General features: G+C 42.6%; 2 protein-coding genes across 4 annotated transcripts in view; both read right to left on the bottom strand.

The window, feature by feature from the left end:
* Positions 1–3: 3 nt before the first annotated feature.
* gspt1 (G1 to S phase transition 1) lies at positions 4–16,910 on the bottom strand. Of its 2 annotated transcripts, XM_080021788.1 has the most exons (14): positions 16,522–16,910; positions 16,220–16,264; positions 10,975–11,274; positions 10,549–10,582; positions 10,323–10,400; positions 9,347–9,527; positions 8,411–8,565; positions 6,754–6,894; positions 6,448–6,541; positions 4,598–4,678; positions 3,856–4,029; positions 3,114–3,203; positions 2,192–2,360; positions 4–769 (listed from the first exon to the last, which is right to left on the bottom strand). In XM_080021788.1, the coding sequence occupies exons 1-14, from the start codon at positions 16,712–16,714 to the stop codon at positions 717–719; spliced, it is 1,788 nt and encodes a 595-aa protein (XP_079877914.1). In that variant the 5' UTR covers positions 16,715–16,910; the 3' UTR covers positions 4–716. The 2 variants fall into 2 exon arrangements, with proteins under 2 accessions (XP_079877914.1, XP_079877915.1); XM_080021789.1 differs by lacking the exon at positions 16,220–16,264.
* Positions 16,911–17,232: 322 nt separating this feature from the next.
* dmc1 (DNA meiotic recombinase 1) overlaps positions 17,233–21,740 on the bottom strand; it is a gene marked incomplete at its 5' end in the record, with an annotated part of 6,457 nt that continues 1,949 nt past the window's right edge. For both annotated transcript variants that reach the window (XM_080021772.1, XM_080021773.1), the window contains 10 exons: positions 17,233–17,321; positions 17,471–17,587; positions 17,707–17,767; positions 18,177–18,291; positions 18,401–18,474; positions 18,681–18,772; positions 18,883–18,955; positions 19,043–19,084; positions 19,391–19,443; positions 19,544–19,626. In XM_080021772.1, the coding sequence (XP_079877898.1) occupies positions 17,252–17,321; positions 17,471–17,587; positions 17,707–17,767; positions 18,177–18,291; positions 18,401–18,474; positions 18,681–18,772; positions 18,883–18,955; positions 19,043–19,084; positions 19,391–19,443; positions 19,544–19,626 (780 nt within the window). In that variant the 3' untranslated portion in view covers positions 17,233–17,251. The remainder of the gene's footprint in view (positions 17,322–17,470; positions 17,588–17,706; positions 17,768–18,176; positions 18,292–18,400; positions 18,475–18,680; positions 18,773–18,882; positions 18,956–19,042; positions 19,085–19,390; positions 19,444–19,543; positions 19,627–21,740) is intronic.

The raw sequence follows: 21,740 nt of genomic DNA, 5'->3' as shown, positions 1-21,740 counted from the left end.
GTTGTTTCTCCTCAAATTTTTAATAGATTCTTTTCACATTTTAAATCGTGTGATGCGGTGTGTCTGTGTGTCGTATGCTGCCCTGTCGATCTGGTCCACATCCGCCATATAAATCCAAGCGGGGCCACCAGAAATGTGTGGACAGCGACCAGGTTGAGTTTTGGAGCAGCGATCCCTTCCACGCACATCGAGCGCCCGTCCAATCCCCAACGTCGTCGTTCAAAAAGGGGGCGAAGCGGTCCTCGCAAATCATATTCACAGGCTATTTCTTGCCCTTTTCACACAATAGGAAACCGCTCTGCAAACCAAATCACGCTGCAGTTGTCTCCATTCCAAAACAAATGGCATGGCCTGTCGACAGCAGTGTTAGCTAAAGGAAATAAAGGAGTAGGTGGAGGTGGGGGTGGGGGTGGGGATGAGGGTATAGCTACATTAGCGGCATAGCTGAGCTCTCAATATGAGAAAGCTGACACACTGAACATAGTCGTATCGTTTATCATAAAAACTGATTCAGTCTCATTCGTTCTGAAGGTTTTTTGTTTTTTTTATGTTATGTTCTCCATTTGACTTTCTTGCTTCATCATCCTCGTCATTTTTCCAGCATAGTGGTGTGTAAAGACAGACGGGCTCGTTGGGGGTCGACTCTGGCGGAGTTTCTCCGGATGGTACGAAAACCCTGCGGAAGGTCTCCATGCATATCGCTGTGCTTTTTGGAATTAGTCCTTCTCCGGAACCAGCTTTAGCACTTTGCCGATAGCAATGGTTTTACCTGGAAGGGAGAACGACAGGTTTCAAAGGGACATAGATAGAAAACACATACATTTCGGTGTCACCGCAGCTCGTACCAAAAAAAAAAAGGGAAAACCATAATAATATTAGTAATAATAATAAAAATAGCAAAGGAAAATGGCAATATGGAATAAACCTGGCGATCATCTGAAATAATTGGCAACATACAGTAATGCTAAAGATAAATTTGAAGATAAAAGACAGGGACATGTACGTGTGGTGTGCGGATGGTGTGGTTTGAGCAGCCACACCTGTCCTGGATCTAGGTGATTGGGATTAGAGCGGCTGCATACCTGGTGCTCGTCGGTGACAGCAACAGGCAAAACCCCCATCCCCACACACACGCAGGAGAGGAACCCTTGTCATGACATGTCCGCTCCAGGCTAATTCCAACTGGCTCACTCTCTACAATAAGCTGGTGTCTACAACCCCGTCTTCTGTGCCCCTTCCCCATGCCGGAGAGTCCCCGTTGAGGTGCCAGTGTGGAAGTTTCGCCTACCACACGCCATCCAAGGGGTGTGTTCAGGGACCGCCTGAACAGGAGACAGGGTTGTAGACACCAGTTTATTGTAGAGAGTGGGCCAGTTGGAATTAGCCCAGGAGCAGATGAGACACGCGCCATGACAAGGGCTCCTCTCTCCTGAGTGTGTGGGGATGGGGGTTTTACCCGTTGCTTGTTAGACCAACCAACGAGCAACAGGTATGCAAACTCAAACCACCCCATCCCCACACCACAGTACAGTACAATACAATACAAAGAATCAGATTGTTTTTTCCAATAACTTACTGATAGACAACAGGTGTAAACCTAGAAATAACAAGCCCAGAAATCAACAAAAATCTAGAATAAATGGCAATATACACTAACCCAGAATTAACTAGAATATAGGGAACATTTTTTTCATATACAATTACCTAACCATAAACAATAAAACAAACCTAGGAATAAAAAATAAAACCTAAGCATGAATAATAGAACATTTGGTAAAAATACAATAAGCCTAATGATGACAAATCAATATAATGTAGACTATAAAAACAGAAAAACCTTTTCAGCATCTATCAAATAACCTGACCTAATTAGCAATCAAATATGCCTACCAATAAGAAATCAGCAATGAAATCTGGCAATATACAATAAACCTAATGATAAACAAAAGAAATGTACATAACCTAAAAAAAAAAGTAATAAAACTAACAGTTAGCAATAAACTAGGAAAAAAGGCAATTGACTGAACCCGAAAAATGTTTCAATAAACCCACTGTACCAACAATTAAAAATATGAATAAATTAATAGAAATCTCAAATCTAAAACATAGTGAGGAATAAGAAAGGAAGGCGTTGCCGATTTTACAAGTGCAGGCACTAATAACCACGTCATCCGTGGCATCGTGTCCGCACCTTCGTCGCGCAGCGTGAATCGTCCCATTTGAGGGAAGTCCTTGAAGGTCTCAAGGCAGATGGTTCCTGCAGCCCGCAGCCTGGCGATGCACACCTGGTCCTGCTTCACGAAGCGGGGCCGGCTTTTACTTTTCTCCCCCGTCTTCTTGTCCACCATACAGATTAAGGCCTGCAACGAGAGAGAGGCGTGGGCCAATACTACCTTTATGACAAATCGCTTTCCAACCCATCAGTACAAGCAAGGACAGAACTGCCCAGATAGTGCCGAGAATCAAATGCTAAATTGAACTTTAGCGACCACTCAATCGGAAGTTTAGAGATAGCGAGCAAGCTCAATAGACTTGTAGTCAAATGACAGTAGTCATTCGGTTCGCAGAGAGGAGGGGTGAGCTTAGAGAAAACGGTGTGGGCGTGCCAGCCTGGTTATCCATCAATCACCTTTCTGCCAAAGGCTGTTAGCACAACAGCTTAAAATGTTTACGTATGGTGGTCTGGAGGTGGAATAGGATCTAACAGCAGAGTGAAAAGCAAAAGTTTGTCACTTGGATCAACTCATTTTGAGTCGTCGATGAAATGATTAAATTTGTGGAGAAAAAGAAAATGTCATCGCTCACCTATAGGGACAAAATGTCTTGTTGTAATAGTTTTCCACGAAACAATGGCAAGTCCTTATATCATGACTACATTATTGTAAAAACACAACGATATTGTGACGTATATCTTTAAATATGACATGTCATTTAGCAGACACTTCTGTGCAAAATGACTTACAAAAAGCCCATCTTGTCGGTAGTATCAAACCAATGCATATCACAGTCACACGTAAACATCCTGCAGGAATAAGTAGCATCAAATCATAGCTGACCCAGCCTGGGTCCCAACCGACGAGTGAGGGGTTAATTTTCCTGGACTCATAACTTACGGTGATTTGCACTTCTTCGATGCAGGTGTGGATGTGAAGGACCGCATTGTAACCGGGGCATATGATGGACTTGTGTTCAATGATGACAATCTGGAAGAAAGGAAAACTACGGTAGATTTGAGGAACGATTTAAGATCAGAATCACAACAACATCTCTTTCTCTGTCTAATCGAACTACCTAAACATATCCTGGTCTGTTGCACCAGGATATGTTGGTTTTTCTCGGCATAAGGACCTCAAATTAGTGCGATCGGACGGGTCAGGATATGGAATATACATTTCAGGTCCCAAATCTGTTGCAAGGGTTTTCTAAACCAGCCAGATGCACAAGTATTGACTTGGAGGAACTACTATGTTTTTCGCACCATTCTGAGCAAACTCTAGAGACTGTTGTGCGTGAAAATCCCAGGAGATCAGCAGTTACAGAAATACTCAAACCAGCCCGCCTGGCACCAACAATCATGCCAGGGTCGGAAACACTGAGATCACATTTTTTCCCCATTCTGATGGTTGATGTGAACATTACCTGAAGCTGCTGCCCCAGATCTGCATGATTTTATGAGCTGCACTGAGGCCACAGGATTGGCTGATTAGATAATTGCATGAATAAGTAGGTGTACAGGTGTTCCTAATAACTTTCTAAGTGAGTGTATATATTGCTCGCCTTTCTCACAAATTCATTCTCTAGCCACACTGAAATGGGTACACAAGAGCACACCGCCCCCTGGTGGCCAGTCGTTACCTGCGCGTCGAAGGTCCGCCCTGAATGGCAGAGGTTTTCGGCGTTGCAGAGGATGAAGCCGGGCAGGATCTCCTCCTCCTCGATGCCCTTGAGCCGCAGCTTCAGGTTCTCTCCGGGGGTGGCGTCGTCCGTCTCCACGTCGTCGCTCAGCAGGCTCAGGACCTCAACCGTGTGCTGCGAGGTCAGAGGTCAAAGGCCAAATACATCCTGAACTATTTAACTGTCTACAAGGACCTTTCAGTAGACGCAAGGGCATTTTCATGAAATTCAATGCTCATATGTTCACATACTGGTTGAGTCGTCTTTATTATACATAAACACTTTATTATATATAAACATGGAGAAAAGCCCTTCGCCAAATAGTTACTGTACTATCAGTATTTGTGACTCCCGTTTGCTGAGAAAAATCGATTTTACATGACATGTCTGTAAGAACATTTACAAAGGAGAAAAACCTGTGCTGGATTTATTTTCTTAATTATTTTTAAGGTTTATCCAATTTCAATTAATTATCCCGAACTAATTATCACTGCTTCTTTGACGTTCATTTAACAGCAACCCCATCTGTTCTTCCACTGTTCCAAATGGCCAAATTGCTCTGGAACCTACTCCCCCCAGAAAAGTCAGAAACAAACAAACAACGGAACCTTTATCATACTGTGACTAGCGTGAAAAGCAGCCATTTTGCTCTTTTTGAAAAAGACGGCGCGTTGTGAGGTGCTACTCTCTCCCCATTTCTCACCCTGTTTGGCATCATCACCAGCTGCTGGGCTTTACTGATGTACCCTGACTCCAGCTTCCCGAGGATGACTGTGCCCATATCCTGCGCACACGCACACGCACACACACACACACACACACACACACACACAACCTCAGACAACTTTTTTTGCAGGCTCCAATACATCAGCCAGGGGAGACAGGTTGTGATATAACATGGCAGGAGAGAGCAAGTTAAAGATAAAGTGTGGGAGATAGAGAGAGTAATGGAAGAGCAGGGAGCAGAGGCAGGGAGGAGGGAGAAGGTGAATGAGTGTAGGTGAAAGAAGGGATGAGGGGGAAAAAAAAAAATAAGAAGGAAAGCAGGCCTCTGTTGACGCCCACGCGCTGGGGCTCCTTCCCGATCGACATCTTTGCCAAGCGGCGACGAGTGCCAAGAAGCTAAATCATCTCCGGGAGGAAATGGCCGCACTCAAGAAACTTTGCGAGTGTGTTTGTGTGTGTATGATACACTTTTTCCACAAAAATCAGCACCTATATACAGGTTTTTTTAAACGCGGGTAAACCCACCAAAAATAGGCGATTGACTCCTTTCCCCATTACCAGTAGACGAGTATGCCATTTTTTTCTGGTGTGTCACGTTCGACGTCACAAATACGCCAAAAAAGGAGCGGTTTGTCCAAGGGTCATGTTTCTGGTGTGATTGGGAAAACTATATTTTGTTCTAATATTTACAAATATTAATTATTATTTTTTTAATATTCTTTCATATGCACCTGTGTGTAAGTCTCCAGACCCACACACAGGGGGAATGACTGAGCTGAGTGGGGATGTGAGCGCCAGCCTGTCTGTCCGTCCGTCCGACCTCTTCGGGTGCACAGCTGCGCACTGGCTTGTGTGGTAATGCTGCAGAAATATATTTTGGCGGCGGTGTTGCCTATTATGCCTAATTTTGGGCACATGCAATTTTTCCCCCTAAATAATTTTGTTTTATGTTACATCCGGAACTTCAGAGTGGGTCGCATTGTGCTGGAAAAAGGGGCAAAAATGTGCCTGTCTACTCCGGTGTCATGTTTCCATCACTGCCAATCAGAGCTGGAGCCTGCGACTACCGCAGGGTCATTTGTCCCGGGAATGAATGCCGATTGTAACCTTTCCAACTAAAGACAAAAGCCAGATGTTCATGTTTTTTTGTGCAATGTGAAAGGGGTACGAGAGAGAGCACAGTCTTGGAAGGACATTCAAGACCAAATCTCCATATCTGAATTGGCAAAGACCATCTTTTCCATTTTCCAAGGACTTTAGGCAAAACAAATATGTTCCAATTTTTTATGGGATCTTTATGAATTAAAAATTAATATAATGTTAATCTCATATTTCAAGGATCTTTCAAGCACTTCAGCACAAAAGGAGCTATTTTCCACCTATTTCATTAAATCAATTTCTGAGGATGAAATTCAACCACTTCAAGCACCCCTGTTGTTGGCTTGCTAATTAAGTGAAAAACCATTTAAAAATTGCGTTTTTCCAAAAAGTACCAAGTCGTTTTTTGTTCACTCGGACATGTCTATGTGTCAGGAACATTATAATAACAACTTCTGTAATATAGCATCCTTGCATGTATCCTTGGAGGGATTTGTTCAGGGAGATGTTATATATTAATGTTAAATACTGCAATTCAACACCTGTATCATGTAAGAGATATAATAAAGTCCCCCAAAATATCTGTGGTTGTGTACTTATGGTTATTGTGGCTGTTAATGGGAGGCTAATTTCTTAAGATTTTGAATTAAGTATGACGAATTTCAGAAAAATATGTAAATGGTATTCATTTATATTTAATGGAGGAGAATGGAGGAATCCAATTCTCACCTTGTACTTGTCCACGATGGGAAGTCTGACCGGTCCATCGCTGGGCCTGTTCAAGATTGGCAAACTGTCTAAGTGGGGAATAAATGGCAGCCCCCTGCACGGGAAAACAAAGTGGGGGTGGGGAGGCGGAGGGGCTACGGTTATTTACGGAACAAAAATAAGTCTCAGAAATAACTCAAAATGAAAGACAGACCCATTCCCCTTCAGCTTGGCTGCAGCAAATACACAGGCTGCTTTAAGCTAAGAATCTAAGCTGAAAAAATGTAGTTGTGTCTTTATGATAAGTGCAGGATGAGATTCACTTACGTGTACCAGGGGCATTCTTCCACGGGGTCCTTGAGGTTGGCCCCCGTCAGTCCGGAGCACGGCATGAAGTAGATGTCCTTCTTGGGGTTGAAACCTACCTTTTTCAGGAATGGCACCAGCTTCTCCTTGCACTCCTCATACCTGGTGGATGGAGATTGGAGGTTGAAGGGGACCTATTGTGCTTTTCCTTATTTTCTGTCATATACGTATATAAACACGTGTGTGTGTGTGTGTGTGTGTGTGTGTGTGTGTGTGTGTGTGTGTGTGTGTGTGTGTGTGTGTGTGTGTGTGTGTGTATGTATGTATGTATGTATGTATGTATGTATATGTATGTGTATATATATATATATATATATATATATAATATGACAACTTTATATATGCTGGATGTTCATATTAGACGTGGACAAGGTTTCAAATAATAAGGTAAACTAATCACAAAGTAATGGCTGTGAACAAAACTCTGAGGCTTCCTACCACTCTGAATGCTCGGTTCAGAGCGGTAGGGTTTTCTCTTGACGTCAGCTCGTGCCGGATTTTTTTATATGGTAATCTGCTCTCTCGGATACGCTGTGTGTTTCTCCATACAAAACCAATAAAAATTGTGTTTTTTATTGTATATGTATTCATCTATTTTATTTTCCTGCAATACATGAAACAAAATCCCCGGTTCCGAAAGTCCCGCTTCGCTGCAGTGCAGTGTCTCCCACAAGTCTGGAGCACAGCAACCAAAGTTGGAATTAACTTTCCAATTAGGACTTGTAGATCTAATAATAGTAACAATTCAGCAACTGGATTGCTTATTTCTCTCCTCAAATTTGTTCAGAAACAGATTTAAGTGGACTGATAAGGTGAAATAAGTGAACGTTTACAAACCCCATTGGCTCAGAACTTGGGGCTTGGCTGTTCATTTGCAATTAAAGCTACACACACAGAAACAGCCTGTTTTGGAACACAATGGTTTAGAGGCATATCACAATGGTTCGAATGCATAATCGGTGCGGTAATTTCAGCACAAAACTTCAAAAGCATGTTTTGGGGACCTCAGAGACTTATATTAACCTGTGTAAAAACTAGCGTAATAGTTCAACTTTAACCGGTTAGTCGGTGTGAAGTGGGGGCGGTTGTCTTGTGTTTGTTATACAGAGAAAGTTAAAACATCAGTTCATTTAATAATAATTACTGAGAGAAATAATTTAAATGTCTCCAAAATTTTTAAATTCAACACATTTAAATGTCCTTAGTGATATCGACATATTTGTTAATATAGGGGCAAATATTAGGTATTAGCCTGTGCAGTCAATAACGAAGTAAAGAAAGAAAGATCTAAAATATAATTCTTATATTTATATAAAATATTTCCATCCCATTTTTTAACAATAGTAATAATAAAATAAATAATAAAAAAATAATCAACAATGTAGAAAGAATGAAGGAACAAACAAAAGAAAGAATGGAAGAAAGAATATATTTTTTATATAAAATATGTCTATCCCATTTTTAATCAAAGTAATAATTAAATAAATACAATGAATAATAATCTGCAAAAATGACGAAAGAAAACAAATAAAATCATTTGTCATTTTTAAAATAATAGTAATAATTAAATTAATAAAATAAATGAATTGAAATGTTGGGCGTGCTCTGACGCGCTCACCTGTCCAGGCTCCAGTGGACGGTGGGGTCGTCCATCTTGTTGACCAGGACGATGAGGTGTTTGACCCCTGCCGTTTTAGCCAGCATGGCGTGCTCCCGCGTCTGCCCACCCTTCTCGAAGCCCGTCTCAAACTCCCCCTTCCTGGCCGAAATCACCTGATTGGTGGTTAAAAAAAAAATAGAAATAAAAACAAGAACAGACCGCCTCTGGCTTAGTTATCGATTACACCAATTACAACGACAGCCCCGGAGTAGTAGTTGAATTTAAATTGAGGATTCATTGTTATAGACAAGTTACGATTAACCATCGTTACCCTCACAAGATAAGCCTATGAAGGTGTAATAATACACTTTCACCTTGTGAGACGGACATTGATTGGCATGAAATATCGGAAGACAATAATTCAGATCAGGGTTCATTCTCAAATTACAAAATGAATTTCAAGGACCTCCAAGTACTTTTTAAAGCACTATTTTCTCATTTTCATGGACATCCAGCAAAACAAAGTATTTTCATATTAATTTTTCCCCTCAACTCAACTGACTCAACATAGGATTAAAATTTGCCTTTAATTTGGAAGGAAATACGACTGCAGAATATAAAGATTTTACAAAATGATTACGATAAGGCAAATTAGTAAGTAGGTAATAATTAGTAAATTAGTCATAAGTAATAATTGTGACGACTCAACCCTGGAGCACAAAATGTTACACAGAGTAATATGTAATATGAACAGTCTGTGTAGTTTTAATGCGTAATTGAGTTGCTGTTAACCAATAAATATTGGCTTGTGTCACTTGTATCACTTTCAAGCCATATTGCAATTTTCTAAGGATTTATCACAAGAACCCTTGATATTCACAGGTATGTCCGACCAAAAAGGGACAGTGGCGCATTTGCATACAATCGTTTTGCTCATAAACTTAAGTGTCTAACCAGGACAGCCAGGTCGGCTTGGGACGCCCCGCCGATCATGTTGGGGACGAAGCTCTTGTGTCCGGGCGCGTCCAGGATGGTGAAGTGTTTCTTCTCCGTCTCAAAGTACGCCCGGCCCACCTCCACCGTCTTGCCCTTGTCGCGCTCCTCCTGGTTGGTGTCCAGAGCCCAGGACAGGTACCTTGGGGCGTAACGGGTACTTTGGTGAAAGCTACTTAATTTGGCCGTAGTTTGTATCTGAAGCGCCATCACTTAAGCACCTTTGACACAAAGGCAATGTGTTAATGCAGCCGTCTTCGCAACCGGGAGATTATTTTAAAGAAGGTTCCTCAACATATCGGTAGAACTCTGCAAAAACCCAAAATCTAAAAATGTGCGCCATCATCAGGGTAATGGTCAGCGGTGGCTTAAAATGTGTGTGGCGAAGAGTGAACGAGTTACAATTAAGTCAATTAAGTGTATTGAAATTTTTCGTAACAGAGCCCAACTTGTATCTGATAGCATTTCACCTATTCATCCACGTAAACATACGTTATATAGAAGGATTTTTTTCATGCAATTAAGCATTATAACATGTTGCCAAACGTATTCTCTTCCTCTTTTGTGAGACCCACGCTCGATAAACAGCCTTAAAACAGCCAGATATCCACTTGGCTGAACATCTTGTAAATACGTCAGGAAGGAAAAAAAAACAGAACAAACTTCAGCTTCTGAGCAGAGCAGTCGATTCTATACAAGTTACTCTTTGACAAATTAAAAAAAAAATAAAAAAAAAATAAATAAATAATATATATATATATATATATATATATATATATATATATATATATATATATATATATATATATATATATATATATATATATATAAAAAATAGAAATAAACATCCAAACATGAATCCTTGAGTAATGAATCAAGAAAGCAAAAGATACGCCACCAAAGAAATCCTCCAGAGAGGGAGAGAAGAGTCCCTCACCACGTCTCTCTGTTCTTCTCCTTTGCTTCCCTTTCATACTTCTCCAGGGTTCTTTTCTCCACCATTCCAGTCAAGTACCTAGGAGAGAAAAAAAAAAAAAAAAACAGGAATTGAATGCGCCCAGAACGGGACGGAGGAGAAGAGCAAAGAAATGATCGTATCGCCATTGATCTCGACGGGCTATGTGACTTTTAAAAGCCAAGGACATGTAGAACTCATTACTTACATGATCTGGCCCCCAATCGTCGACTTGCCAGCGTCTGGAAGACAAGAGGAAACTTGATTTATGGTCACATGACTCGTGTCAAAGAAAAACCTGGTCTGTTTCATCAATACTTTGCACGACCCTGAACTGAAGCAAAAATTTTAGATAACTCTGGGCTCAAACCAGCTAAAAACCCCCCACCCACCCTTAATGGAACGCCCAAGGTCAGGCTCTACACCAGCATTCGTCAACCACTGTGGCGTTAAAAATTTTTTAATTCCACTTAAAAAGATCAATTACAGGAATCAGCTTTTGTTTTGGAAGATCAAAATGGCAAGGATGCACTAGTGCCGCCGTGAGAACACAGAAACGACAGCACACAGGGCGAGAGCAGACATCGCATATTGTTCAACCAAACGAGATAGGAGGGATCATAGAGCAACGCACCGACATGGCCGATGAACACCACGTTGACGTGCTCCTTCTTGGGGGCGTCCGGCTGGGCGGGGACCACTTTGGGCAGGGGCATCTCCTCGTCCTCCTCCTCCATCATCATCTCGTCTTCCTGCCGCCTCTGGGCCTCCTCCTCACATAGGTGTCCTTGGCCCCGGGCCGGCCCCTCCCCCTCCTCCACCTCCTTCCCCTCCCCTCTGTCCCCGTCTCCACCTCCTCCTGGCTCCTCTTTCTGCTCCCATGTCTCCTCTTCCGTGGCCATGTCGCTCTCTGTGCCTCCGTTCTCCACCGGAGCTGAAACGATCCGGCAAGAGGCGCTCGATTACTGACTTACAACATTTGGGACTACTTGACAGGCCAGTTGGGAATACAACGGGAGTCGTTTAAAAGTTGCAGCTTAGTCGTTGGGGCTAGGGTTCAGAATCAGAATCGGTTTATTCCGCCGAGTTCATTTACATAACCTTGGAATTTGTTATGGTGAGATTTGGCACGTTGGCCTACAGATGATGAGCACTAAAAAAGCTTAACAGTCTGAAAAAGGGAGAATAAAAATAATGATAAAATAAAAAGTGAGGTAAAAATACATATAAATACAAAACAGAAATAGTCGGATATATAAAAATAAAATATCCAAAACATACTAAATGCCGTACTATGCACAGGATACATTTTTGTTATGGGTATAGAGGGTATAAAATGGTGTACTAGCGTGTAATACCAGTGTTATTGCACTATATTATGGGTTTATGAGGGTTAATCAAATATCCGCAAAAAATTATATAGTATTTCCACCGCTTGATGTTAAATTAGCTTTGTGTACTTTATAATGTGTAAAGGTGTGTTTAATAAACTAAAACAAAACCAGCGCTGTGGTTGGCGGCCTGCACACCCCTGCCAATCTTGGGAAAATGGGGTAACAGGGAATCACCATGTCGTTTGAGTTAAAGCAGCTAATTGACTCCATCAGTTATTCACACTGTAGCCGAGCTAATTTGGTATATCTGCTGCACATTACTGACAAATACGTCACGTGATCTGATCACACAAGTGACAGGACAGCTGCACATACAGACTACACTGCAATTTCCAGTTACCACAATAGTGAGATTGCTGATTTTGACACTGTTTATTATTGTTCATTATTCACTATGGAACAATAATAGAACATGGAACAGCCACTTAGTTCCAATAAGATAGAATATGGGACTGTCACCAAGGCTCCTCATTCAGTACCATTTCTGGCTTTTATATTTCAGCCAATTTTTGCAATGTTTTGACCTATGATTGGTATGTCTACACATATATCACTTACATTATTCAATGTAACAATACTAAACATTATAATTTCCAAAATACCATATTTTTACATTATGTTTGGTATAAGAACCTTAAATATTGTAATGTAATGTCATGTCATATTGATGGCTAAAGATTATCTACCCTAGTCGTATAACAAAAACAACACACTACTAATGAAATAGTATGGTTAACAAGAAATAACACAACTCTATACAGACATATTTCAGGTTAATTTGTATGATATAATATGAAACAAGAAATATTTCTGGTCTGTTCAAAAATGTTATTTGTTATTAGTCATGCAATAGTCAAGCCGCCGCAAGTGAGGAAATATATACGTAGAATTAAAAAAGAATAGCAATTTGACTTATTTTGGAGACAGAGTGATCCCTTTTGGTATTGATCCTATTGACGCTAGAATTGATCTTCAAAACGACACGTAATATCGATACTTTTGGTATAGATCCGCCCACCCCTACTATGAACAACCAGAGCAGACAGAGATGGAAACGCAGTCTGCACTATTTAGAATGTTTTCAGGTGATAAAATATTTATCCAATCTTCATTTACCTTGAAGTACCTCCAAACAGCCAACTTTTTCTTTCTTTCTTTCTCTCTCTTTTTTGAGCGTCAACTACGTTACATTACGTTCGTATGGGGTTTGAGTATCGGCGCATCTTTATGAGTACGAGCACCAAATTGGGCGTTGACATTTGACCGGCACAGAATCTGAAAATACATCTGATCGGCCGGTCACCGGTCATGGCCGATCAAGCTGAAAACCGGCCGATCAATCGGTGCATCTCTATTACCAACGCTTTATATGTTAACATTACATTTTTGGGATTATTACACCCTCACTTCCCATTTTACCTCAGCAATGCAGCGTTACACCTCGGTGGATAATAAAGTACTGCTTGGTGCGCTGCGTATCAGTGAATGCTGAGTGAGAGGAGAGGGAGGGCTTACAGAACCACAGGTCGTAGCATCTGGTCCAATCAGAGGGATGTAGTTTAAATACCCAACAAATGTACGCTATTGATTTGTATTGTTTGATTTCTTGTTTTCCATAATTAAATTACTATTCATATACACACTACTCACAAAAAGTTAGGGATATTTGGCTTTCGGGTGAAATTTATGGAAAATGTAAAAAGTTCACGCTACAGTGATATTATATCATGAAAGTAGGGCATTTAAGTAGAAGCATGTAATGGTGATTTCCTCATCTCAAACAATTTATTGAAACAAAAGCCAATTGAGCATCAATTACAGCTTGACAACGACGTCTCATGCTGTTCACAAGTCGACTTATTGTCTGCTGAGGCCTGGCCCCCCACTCTTCTTGAAGGGGGCCCTCAGGTCATTGAGGTTCTGGGGTACAGAGTTACGAGCCTCTACACGGCGACTCAGCTGATCCCATAGGTTTTCTATGGGATTCAGGTCTGGAGAAAGTGCAGGCCACTCCATTTGAGGTACCCCAGTCTCCAGCAGCCGTTCCCTAATGATGCCACCTCCATGAGCTGGAGCATTGTCGTCCATGAAGATGAAATTAGACCTGTGTTGTTCATGCAGGGGCACAATGACTGGATTAATGATGTTATTCAGGTAGTATGGGCTTGTCACTGTACCATTCACAAAGTGTAGGGCAGTTCTGTATTGACTAGACACACCTGCCCACACTGTAACACCACCACCACCAAAGGCTCGACTGGTGACAAAAGTGGCTGATGCATAGCGCTCTCCTTGACGTCTCCAACATCGTTGGTGGCCATCATTTCTGCTCAACATGAATCAACTTTCATCAGAGAACAGCACTGAGGCCACTGGTCCCTCGTCCAGGGTAAATGCTCCCCAGCCCATGCAAGACGATGATGCCTGTGCCTGGTGGTGTGGTCAGGTACCCTTGCAGGTCATCTAGCAAGTAGACCACGCCAATATAAACGGTTTTGAATGGTCTGTCAGACACTTGGGTACCTCTCATCTCCCTTAAATGTGCCTGGAGGTGAGTGGCATTCATCATCCGGTTCCGCAGGGCACTGTTCACAATGAAGCGGTCATCAGTGTGGGATGTGGCCAAAGGACGTCCACTTCTATGCCTTTCTGTGACTCTTCCAGTCTCTGTATCTCTGTTGGAACCTGCTGATGACACTCTGTGACACTCTAAGCTCAGTGGCCACTTCCCTCTGAGAACATCCTGTTTGAAGCCTCACAATGGTGAGGTACTGTTGATCAGTTGTTAGGTGTCGTCTTGGTCTCATGATGTCAAAATGTGAACAGCATGATGAAGAGGACTGTTTAAATACCAATTCTAATTGAACCAGGAAATGTATTGGTCGATTCATGGACCGTTCAGCTCCTTGTTAGAGAACAGCAAGTTGTGCAAAAAGTACTGAAACATTAAACAGTTGGACATGTGCATTCAAAAGTTTAGAGAAGGTCAAATTAAGTTCACCTGTAAAGATTATAGTGCATTTTAGGTTCATCCTGAAATTTCACCCGAAAGCCGAATATCCCTAACTTTTTGTGAGTAGTGTGTGTGTGTGTGTGTGTGTGTGTGTGTGTGTGTGTGTGTGTGTGTGTGTATATATATATATATATATATATATATATATAGAGAGATAGTTTCAGCTGGCATTTCGTACCTGAGTATTTTGACCAAGAATTGCGTGTTTGGTACACAAGATGCGTGCAGGTTGGCAGGTCTGTGTATATATCAGTGTGAGGATAAACATGTTCCTATTAATTCGCTTTTTTTTTTTAACAATTGGTGTCAGTTTGTTGTAAAGCCTGGTTGGCAACACCTCCCTCCATGGCAACACACTGGCTGGCCTCGCTAATTTCTCCCAACTGAAATGACAGTCCAGCCGTCGTGTACAAAGCTGGCTCTCAGCTCAGCCTTCTGTCATTGATAATCAGACTGGTAGAAGCTAGACTAATGACAATTCAACAACAACAACAACAACGTGCATGTACCCACGTACTTAAATGTGCAGTTTAATTCGATTCATCAAGATAACTGCAACTACTACAGCCAAGAGTCCATATACTATTCTATACTACTATCTATACATAGTTGTGCCAGCGCTGCTTGACATTGTCTGCGTTTGGCGAGAGTCGATTTTTTGCCGATTCTCCTAAAGGGGACAGAACACACCTGATCCCTGCCCCCACCATCTTAAATGCGGTGGACAGAAAACCAGAAGGGTCAGAAAGGCCGTGGTGTAACTGTTCCAGGAGCAGCCGAGCGTCCAGCCAGTCAACATGCATAGGGATCAGGCGTTTTGGAACAGGTGTCGAACACGAACCCGCAACAGGGTCCTTGTTGGCCCTACTTGTCCAACATATATTTCTCTCTCTCTCTCTCTCTCTGAAAATCAGTGGTAACCTGAGTGAAAGGTGCAGGCGTCTGATCGGGGCCAAAGTGTTAACACCCGACACCGGCGCACGGAGTGACACGGCTCCACGCTGCATCCCACGCGTTCGTTAACACATGTCCCGGCCGACGCTGCACCAGGACATGCAACGCCTGACACAGTATCTATCGGTCACTGTGTGTGCCAATAGGAGTGCCTATTTGAGGGGGGGGGGGGGGGGGGGCAAGGGCGGTTGCATCATACCACAGGCCTATAACATGCACATGGCTTCGTTGATGCCTGCGCTCCAAATATGGCCAGGTTACTTCCAGAGAGGCCTGAGACCACATCCCTGTGGATTTAAAAAAAAAAAAAAAAAAAGCCTGATGTACTGATGAAGGAGGCTGATGATGAAGTGTCTCGTTAATGTATGATATAATGTCTAGTGTAGTTGATGTAAACAGCTGCAGGATTTAGAAATTGCCTGGAAAATGGTTTGATTCCTCACTAACAGATGGGATCAGCACCACCCTGGCCAGCAGAGCTGTGTGTGAGCGGTGTGACAGGACGAGTGGACGCATACCGACTGGCTCCGCCACCTCCATGCTTGCCACAGGGTCAAACGCACCTTAAAAGGGGGGAAAGCACCGTTTCAAACTTTTGCTAATTATTACGTGAAGCACAGCATTCATTTTACTCACCAATGGACCAAACAAATGTAGCTAGTTTTTGGGTTAGCCGGCGCTATGCTAAGCATGCTACATCCACCCGACTTGTTGACTACCGTGTGAACTGCTTTAGTTGCAGATAGGAGGCTAGCCGGATTAGCCGGCTAGCGAGTTGAGCTAACTTCCAGCTGTCTCAGCAGCTGAGTCCGGAACCTACCGTCCGGGGCAACATCGGCGCCGCTCAGCAGGAAGCTCGGCACGAACACCGGAGCGTTGACGTTCGGGACGAACGGTTTCGCGTTGACGTTGAGCGCGGCAAACGCAGCCGGCAGACCGAGCTCGGCGGCCGGGGCCTCGGCGTCCTCGTCCTCAAGTTCCCACGAATCCGGGGCTGTGTCCCTCTGCTCCATCGCTGCTACTGCCGAGAGGCTCTGACAGGCTTTGTTGCACCGGGAGAGGCAGTTAGACGTCGGGTTCCCTCGCAAGAAGACGGCTGACAGGCGGTGTCTTTAGACTCTCTGGAGCGGGTTTAGTGGAGTTACCATCGCTTTGCTTGAGCCTTATTTCTGGGTAGCATATGGGTCTGGTAACCGAGGTGGTGGTCCAGTCCCCGTGCTCCCTGAAGTGGCCGTTAGAGGGCGCGCGACTTCCACTCGTGAAACCGGTTCTCACCACCGCGCCCTCGCTCTTCTCCCCTCCCTCGTTCTGCAGGTCGGGTGAACAGTTATGGCCCTGTCATCACTGTATTAAGTGACAAATCAATCCACGTCTTGTATAATTGTTTTTTTTTTATTTGCAGCGTCCCACAAACGAACCAACGGTGTAAACATGAATTGGAATAAATACATACAATTTAAAATATCATCGTCCCACATATAAAATAACTTACATATTGGCAACAGACACCAGTCTCAAAAATTGAATATTGTCTTGTCTTCTTTGTGCCCTCATTCCTTGGCATCATTAACTCCGCCAGCAGTAATGGCAAAAGTGGCCTCATTCTCCGGCATATCTGGACTACAAGACATAACGACAGAAGGAGGTAATAAGTTGGGTAGGAAACAGAGAAGATGTCTAGTGTTGAGTCTCTGAAACAACTGTCTAATAGGCACATTTTCACAATCTTCAGCATCTGGAATGCATCACTGATCAAAGTCCTTCGGCACCTGTCAAATATCTTGGCAATCCTCATTTCTCCGCGTCCTTTCCTCAAGCTTATCCGAGTGGTGGAGGCATGGGCCAAGATGTGTCCTCCAATCGGCTTCTTGGGGTCGGCCTGAAACCTGAGGGAGGAACAGGAACACGATCGGAGCTTCATATCACATTGGATCGAAAGTGTCAACTGACAAAATACAATTCAGAGCAATAACCCAGATGTCAAGGAATATTCTGCATGTCTTACGTCATTCCTGCACCTGGATCAGATGTCATCTGATTGGTGACAAACACTGCAACGTTGTACTCTGGTGAAAACACAATCACAATTTTCAAGGAGAATAAGCATAAAATGATACATATTTTTATTCTGAATTGGTTCCATTTTCATGGAAGAGAGCTAGGTTTTTAAGGAATACCGTATAGTCATGCATGTTTTGGTACAGGGTTCGAGTTAATTTGACTACACCTGTAAGTCAAACAAAGCATTGCTGAGTAACCACCTCATCCTGCTGCGTCATGAACCCAAAAGGGAAGATTATTATTATTATTTTTATTGATTTTATTTTTTTAAATCAGCCCTGTCGATATGTCTGCGCAGGTGACACACCTGTACAGTGTCAATTATTTTCTCACGTCAGATGACAGATTATGAAGGACAGCAACTAGGCTTGTTTGAACGTTGATGCATGAAATTATTTGGGCCCCGGCTGAGACCTTCGGAGATCTTCTGCAGCCTGGAGAGCATCTGGGCCAGCTTCTGCTGCCGCTCGGCCAGCTCTCCCCGACCAGAAAAGTCCACTCTGAACAGAGCCATGATGGAGTCGATGATCTGGCAACAAAGAAGGTCTTCATTGTTCTCCACGTGAGCTCATTGTTAATAACGCCTGTCCTTAAAATAAATGAGGAAATAGAAGAAAAAAAACAACTCTTTCATGTACCAATAGTTTAAAGACTCCTCCTTCCTCATGGAATTTGGCCGCCACAAAGTCCAACAGCTCCATCTGATGTTCACCTAGGAGCAGAGCAGAAACATGACGCAATAGCCACACAGAAGCACATCCATTGAAGAGACTAGATTTAAATGAATTATTGAAAAAGTATAGAGAGAGTAACTTCTATTTCCTCACAACTCCCCCAGTTGAAAGTTACTGTTTTAGAACAACCAGCTGAAAAATTAGTATTGGTATTAATCTATATCTGCAGAAAACACTATCCTACTGGTATAGGCGCGGGCATAAAGCACGTTGTCCAGGACAGCATCGTGATCCACGTTAAACCTGTCAGCAATGTCCTTAAGCCTGTCGGGGCGACTGAAGATACGGTAACACAAGTCAAAGACAACACCAGGTGAACAGATCAATAAGGATATCCCACTGGGGTGGGCTGTTCCAAAACCCAGGAGTGAGCAACGCAAGGATACAAGGTGTGTTCAGTGTCGATGAAGATGACTTTTCCTCCGGCGTAACTACCCTCCCCGGGGAGCTGAGCTGTGACTGGACAGCGAAGGGCGTTTGCCACGTCATTAATCAGGCGTCATGGAGCTGAGTGAAATGAAGAAGTGTGCCCTCTCAGTCACTCACCACAAAATGTATGAGAAAGCTGGGTTTTCCCCGTACGGAACTCTGTAAGACAAATGGTATTTGCTCAGCTTCTATCTATTCTGTGAATTAGGTTCAGTATCAACAGGATATACACAGTACAATATTTAATCCATCCATTTAACATACAATAGGTGATATGTTATTTAACAGGTTTGATATCATTGTTAAATCATATAATTGCAACTCAGGTATTGTAATCTATTCCTGGCATCTGCAGGAACCTCATTTTCCAATGAGGGTTTATGAAAATGACATATTGTAATCTAAAACAATGAGTATAAACAGCCGCAGAACAGAAACAAGTCAATGGTAACAGTAGGCACTCACCTCCAAACGCCTCCGTGATAGCCATGCTCTCAATACCTCCACCCATGAGTTTGCTGCAGACATTGGGGGTGGGTAATAATTTCAGATGGAATTCAAGGCATAAAGTGTTTGTACAGTAAGACTGTAAGGAGCCACGTTGGCCTGCATCTTAACTCAAACTCCTGGCTTCCAGTGGTGATGTGGAACACTTGCTTCCTCTTGGCACTGTACTCAAACGCAGTTTGGAACCCGTTGGTCTGCGACGTAGAGAATACACCGATTGCCTTTCTCACTCAAAATGTTTAATTTTAAAATGTCACTTTTTTCAACAACTATTTAACACCGCAACAGCTTCTTCCCACACGCCATTTCCATTATGAACTTCTATTTCCATAATAAGTTAACTGTGTCCCCTATCTTCCAATGCCTGTGCCCGTCCAAACCTGTATGTTATTCATTCAACCACTGTATTTATTCAATAATTATTTATATTCAACCACTTTATAATATTTTCATTTGTATGTTTTTATATATTTATTTATTTGTATTTTTTATGTACATATTTTTTTGTAAATATCTTTTTCCTTTCTTTTTTTTCTTTTACATTATTTACTGTTGTTCTGTAAGTGCGAGGAGTCATTGAAAACTGGAGTCAAATTCCACTTACAGTAGGGGAAATAATTATTTGATCCCTGAGTTTTTAAGTTTGCCTGCTGACAAAGAAATGAAGGCTCTATAATTTTAGTGGTAATTTTTGGTAGGTTTATTATAACAGTGAGATATAGAATATCAAAGACAAAATCCAGAAAATCACATTAAATAAAATATATAAATTATTTAGCATTTCTTTAAGTGAAATAAGTATTAGATCCCCTATCAAAACATGACTTAGTACTTGGTGGAGAAACCCTTGTTGGCAAGTACAGAGGTCAGACGTTTCTTGTGGTTTTTTTCTAGGTTTGCACACATCTCAGGAGGAAAGTTGGACCACTCCTCTTTGCAGATCCTCTCCACATCTTTAAGGTTTCGAAGCTGTCGCTTGACAACTCGAAGCTTCAGCTCCCTCCACAGATTTTCTATAGGATTAAGGCCCTGAGACTGGCCAGGCCACTGCATGACCTTAATGTGCTCCTTCTTGAGCCACTCCTTTGTTGCCTTGGCTGTATGTTTTGGGTCATTGTCGTGCTGGAAGACCCATCCACCATTTTTAGTGTCCTGGCTGAGAGAAGGAGGTTGTCACCCAGGATTTCACGCTACATGGCCACATCCATCTTCCCCTCGATGCGGTGAAGTCGACCTGTCCCCTTAGCAGAGAAACACCCCCAAATCCTAATGCTTCCACCTCCATGCTTGACGGTGGGGGTGGTGTTCTTGGGGTCATAGTCAGAATTCCTCTTCCTCCAAACACGGCGAGTCGCATTGAAACCAAAGAGCTCGATTTTGGTCCCATCTGACCACATCACCTTCTCCCAAGCATTCTCTGAATCATTCAGGTGTTCATTGGCAAACTTCAGACTGGCCTGTACATGTCCCTTCTTGAGCAGGGAGACCTTACGGGCGCTGCAGGATTTTAATCCATTACGGCGTAGTGTGTTACCAATGGTTTTCTTGGTGACTGTGGTCCCAGCTGCCTTGAGATCATTAACAAGCTCCCCCTATGTAGTTCTGGGCTGATCCCTCACCTTGCTCACCCCTCTCATTTCTCATTGATACCCCACGAGGTGAGATCTTACGTGGAGCCCCAGATCGAGGGAGATTGACGGTCATTTTGTGTTTCTTCCATTTTCGAATAATCACGCCAACGGTTGTCTCCTTCTCACCCAGCTTCTTGACAATGGTCTTGTAGCCCATTCCGGCCTTGTGCAGGTCTACAATCTTGTCCCTGATGTCCTTAGACAGCTCTTTGGTCCTGCCCATGATGGAGAGGTTGGAGTCTGATTGATTGACTCTGTGGACAGGTGTCTTTTATACAGTAGCAAGTTGAGACAGGTGTCTTTTATACAGTTAACAAGTTGAGACAGGTGTCTTTTATACAGGTAACCAGTTGAGACAGATGTCTTTTATACAGGTAACAAGTTGAGAATAGGAGTACTTTCTTAAAGCGAGAGGACTAATCTGTGGGAGCCAGAACACCTTATGGTTGGTAGGGGATCAAATACTTATTTCACTCAATGAAATGCAAAATAATTTATATATTTTTTTAATGTAATTTTCTGGATTTTCTCTTTGATATTCTGTCTCTCACTGTTATAATAAACCTACCAAAAATTACCACTAAAATTATAGACCGTTCATTTCTTTGTCAGTGGGAAAACTTACAAAATCACTGAGGGATCAAACAATTATTTCCTCCACTGTATGTGTATGGGCC

The sequence above is a fragment of the Zeus faber genome (genome assembly GCF_960531495.2).
Source record: "Zeus faber genome assembly, chromosome: 20".
Classification (NCBI taxonomy): domain Eukaryota; kingdom Metazoa; phylum Chordata; class Actinopteri; order Zeiformes; family Zeidae; genus Zeus; species Zeus faber.
This window is presented reverse-complemented; position numbering and strand designations above follow the sequence as displayed.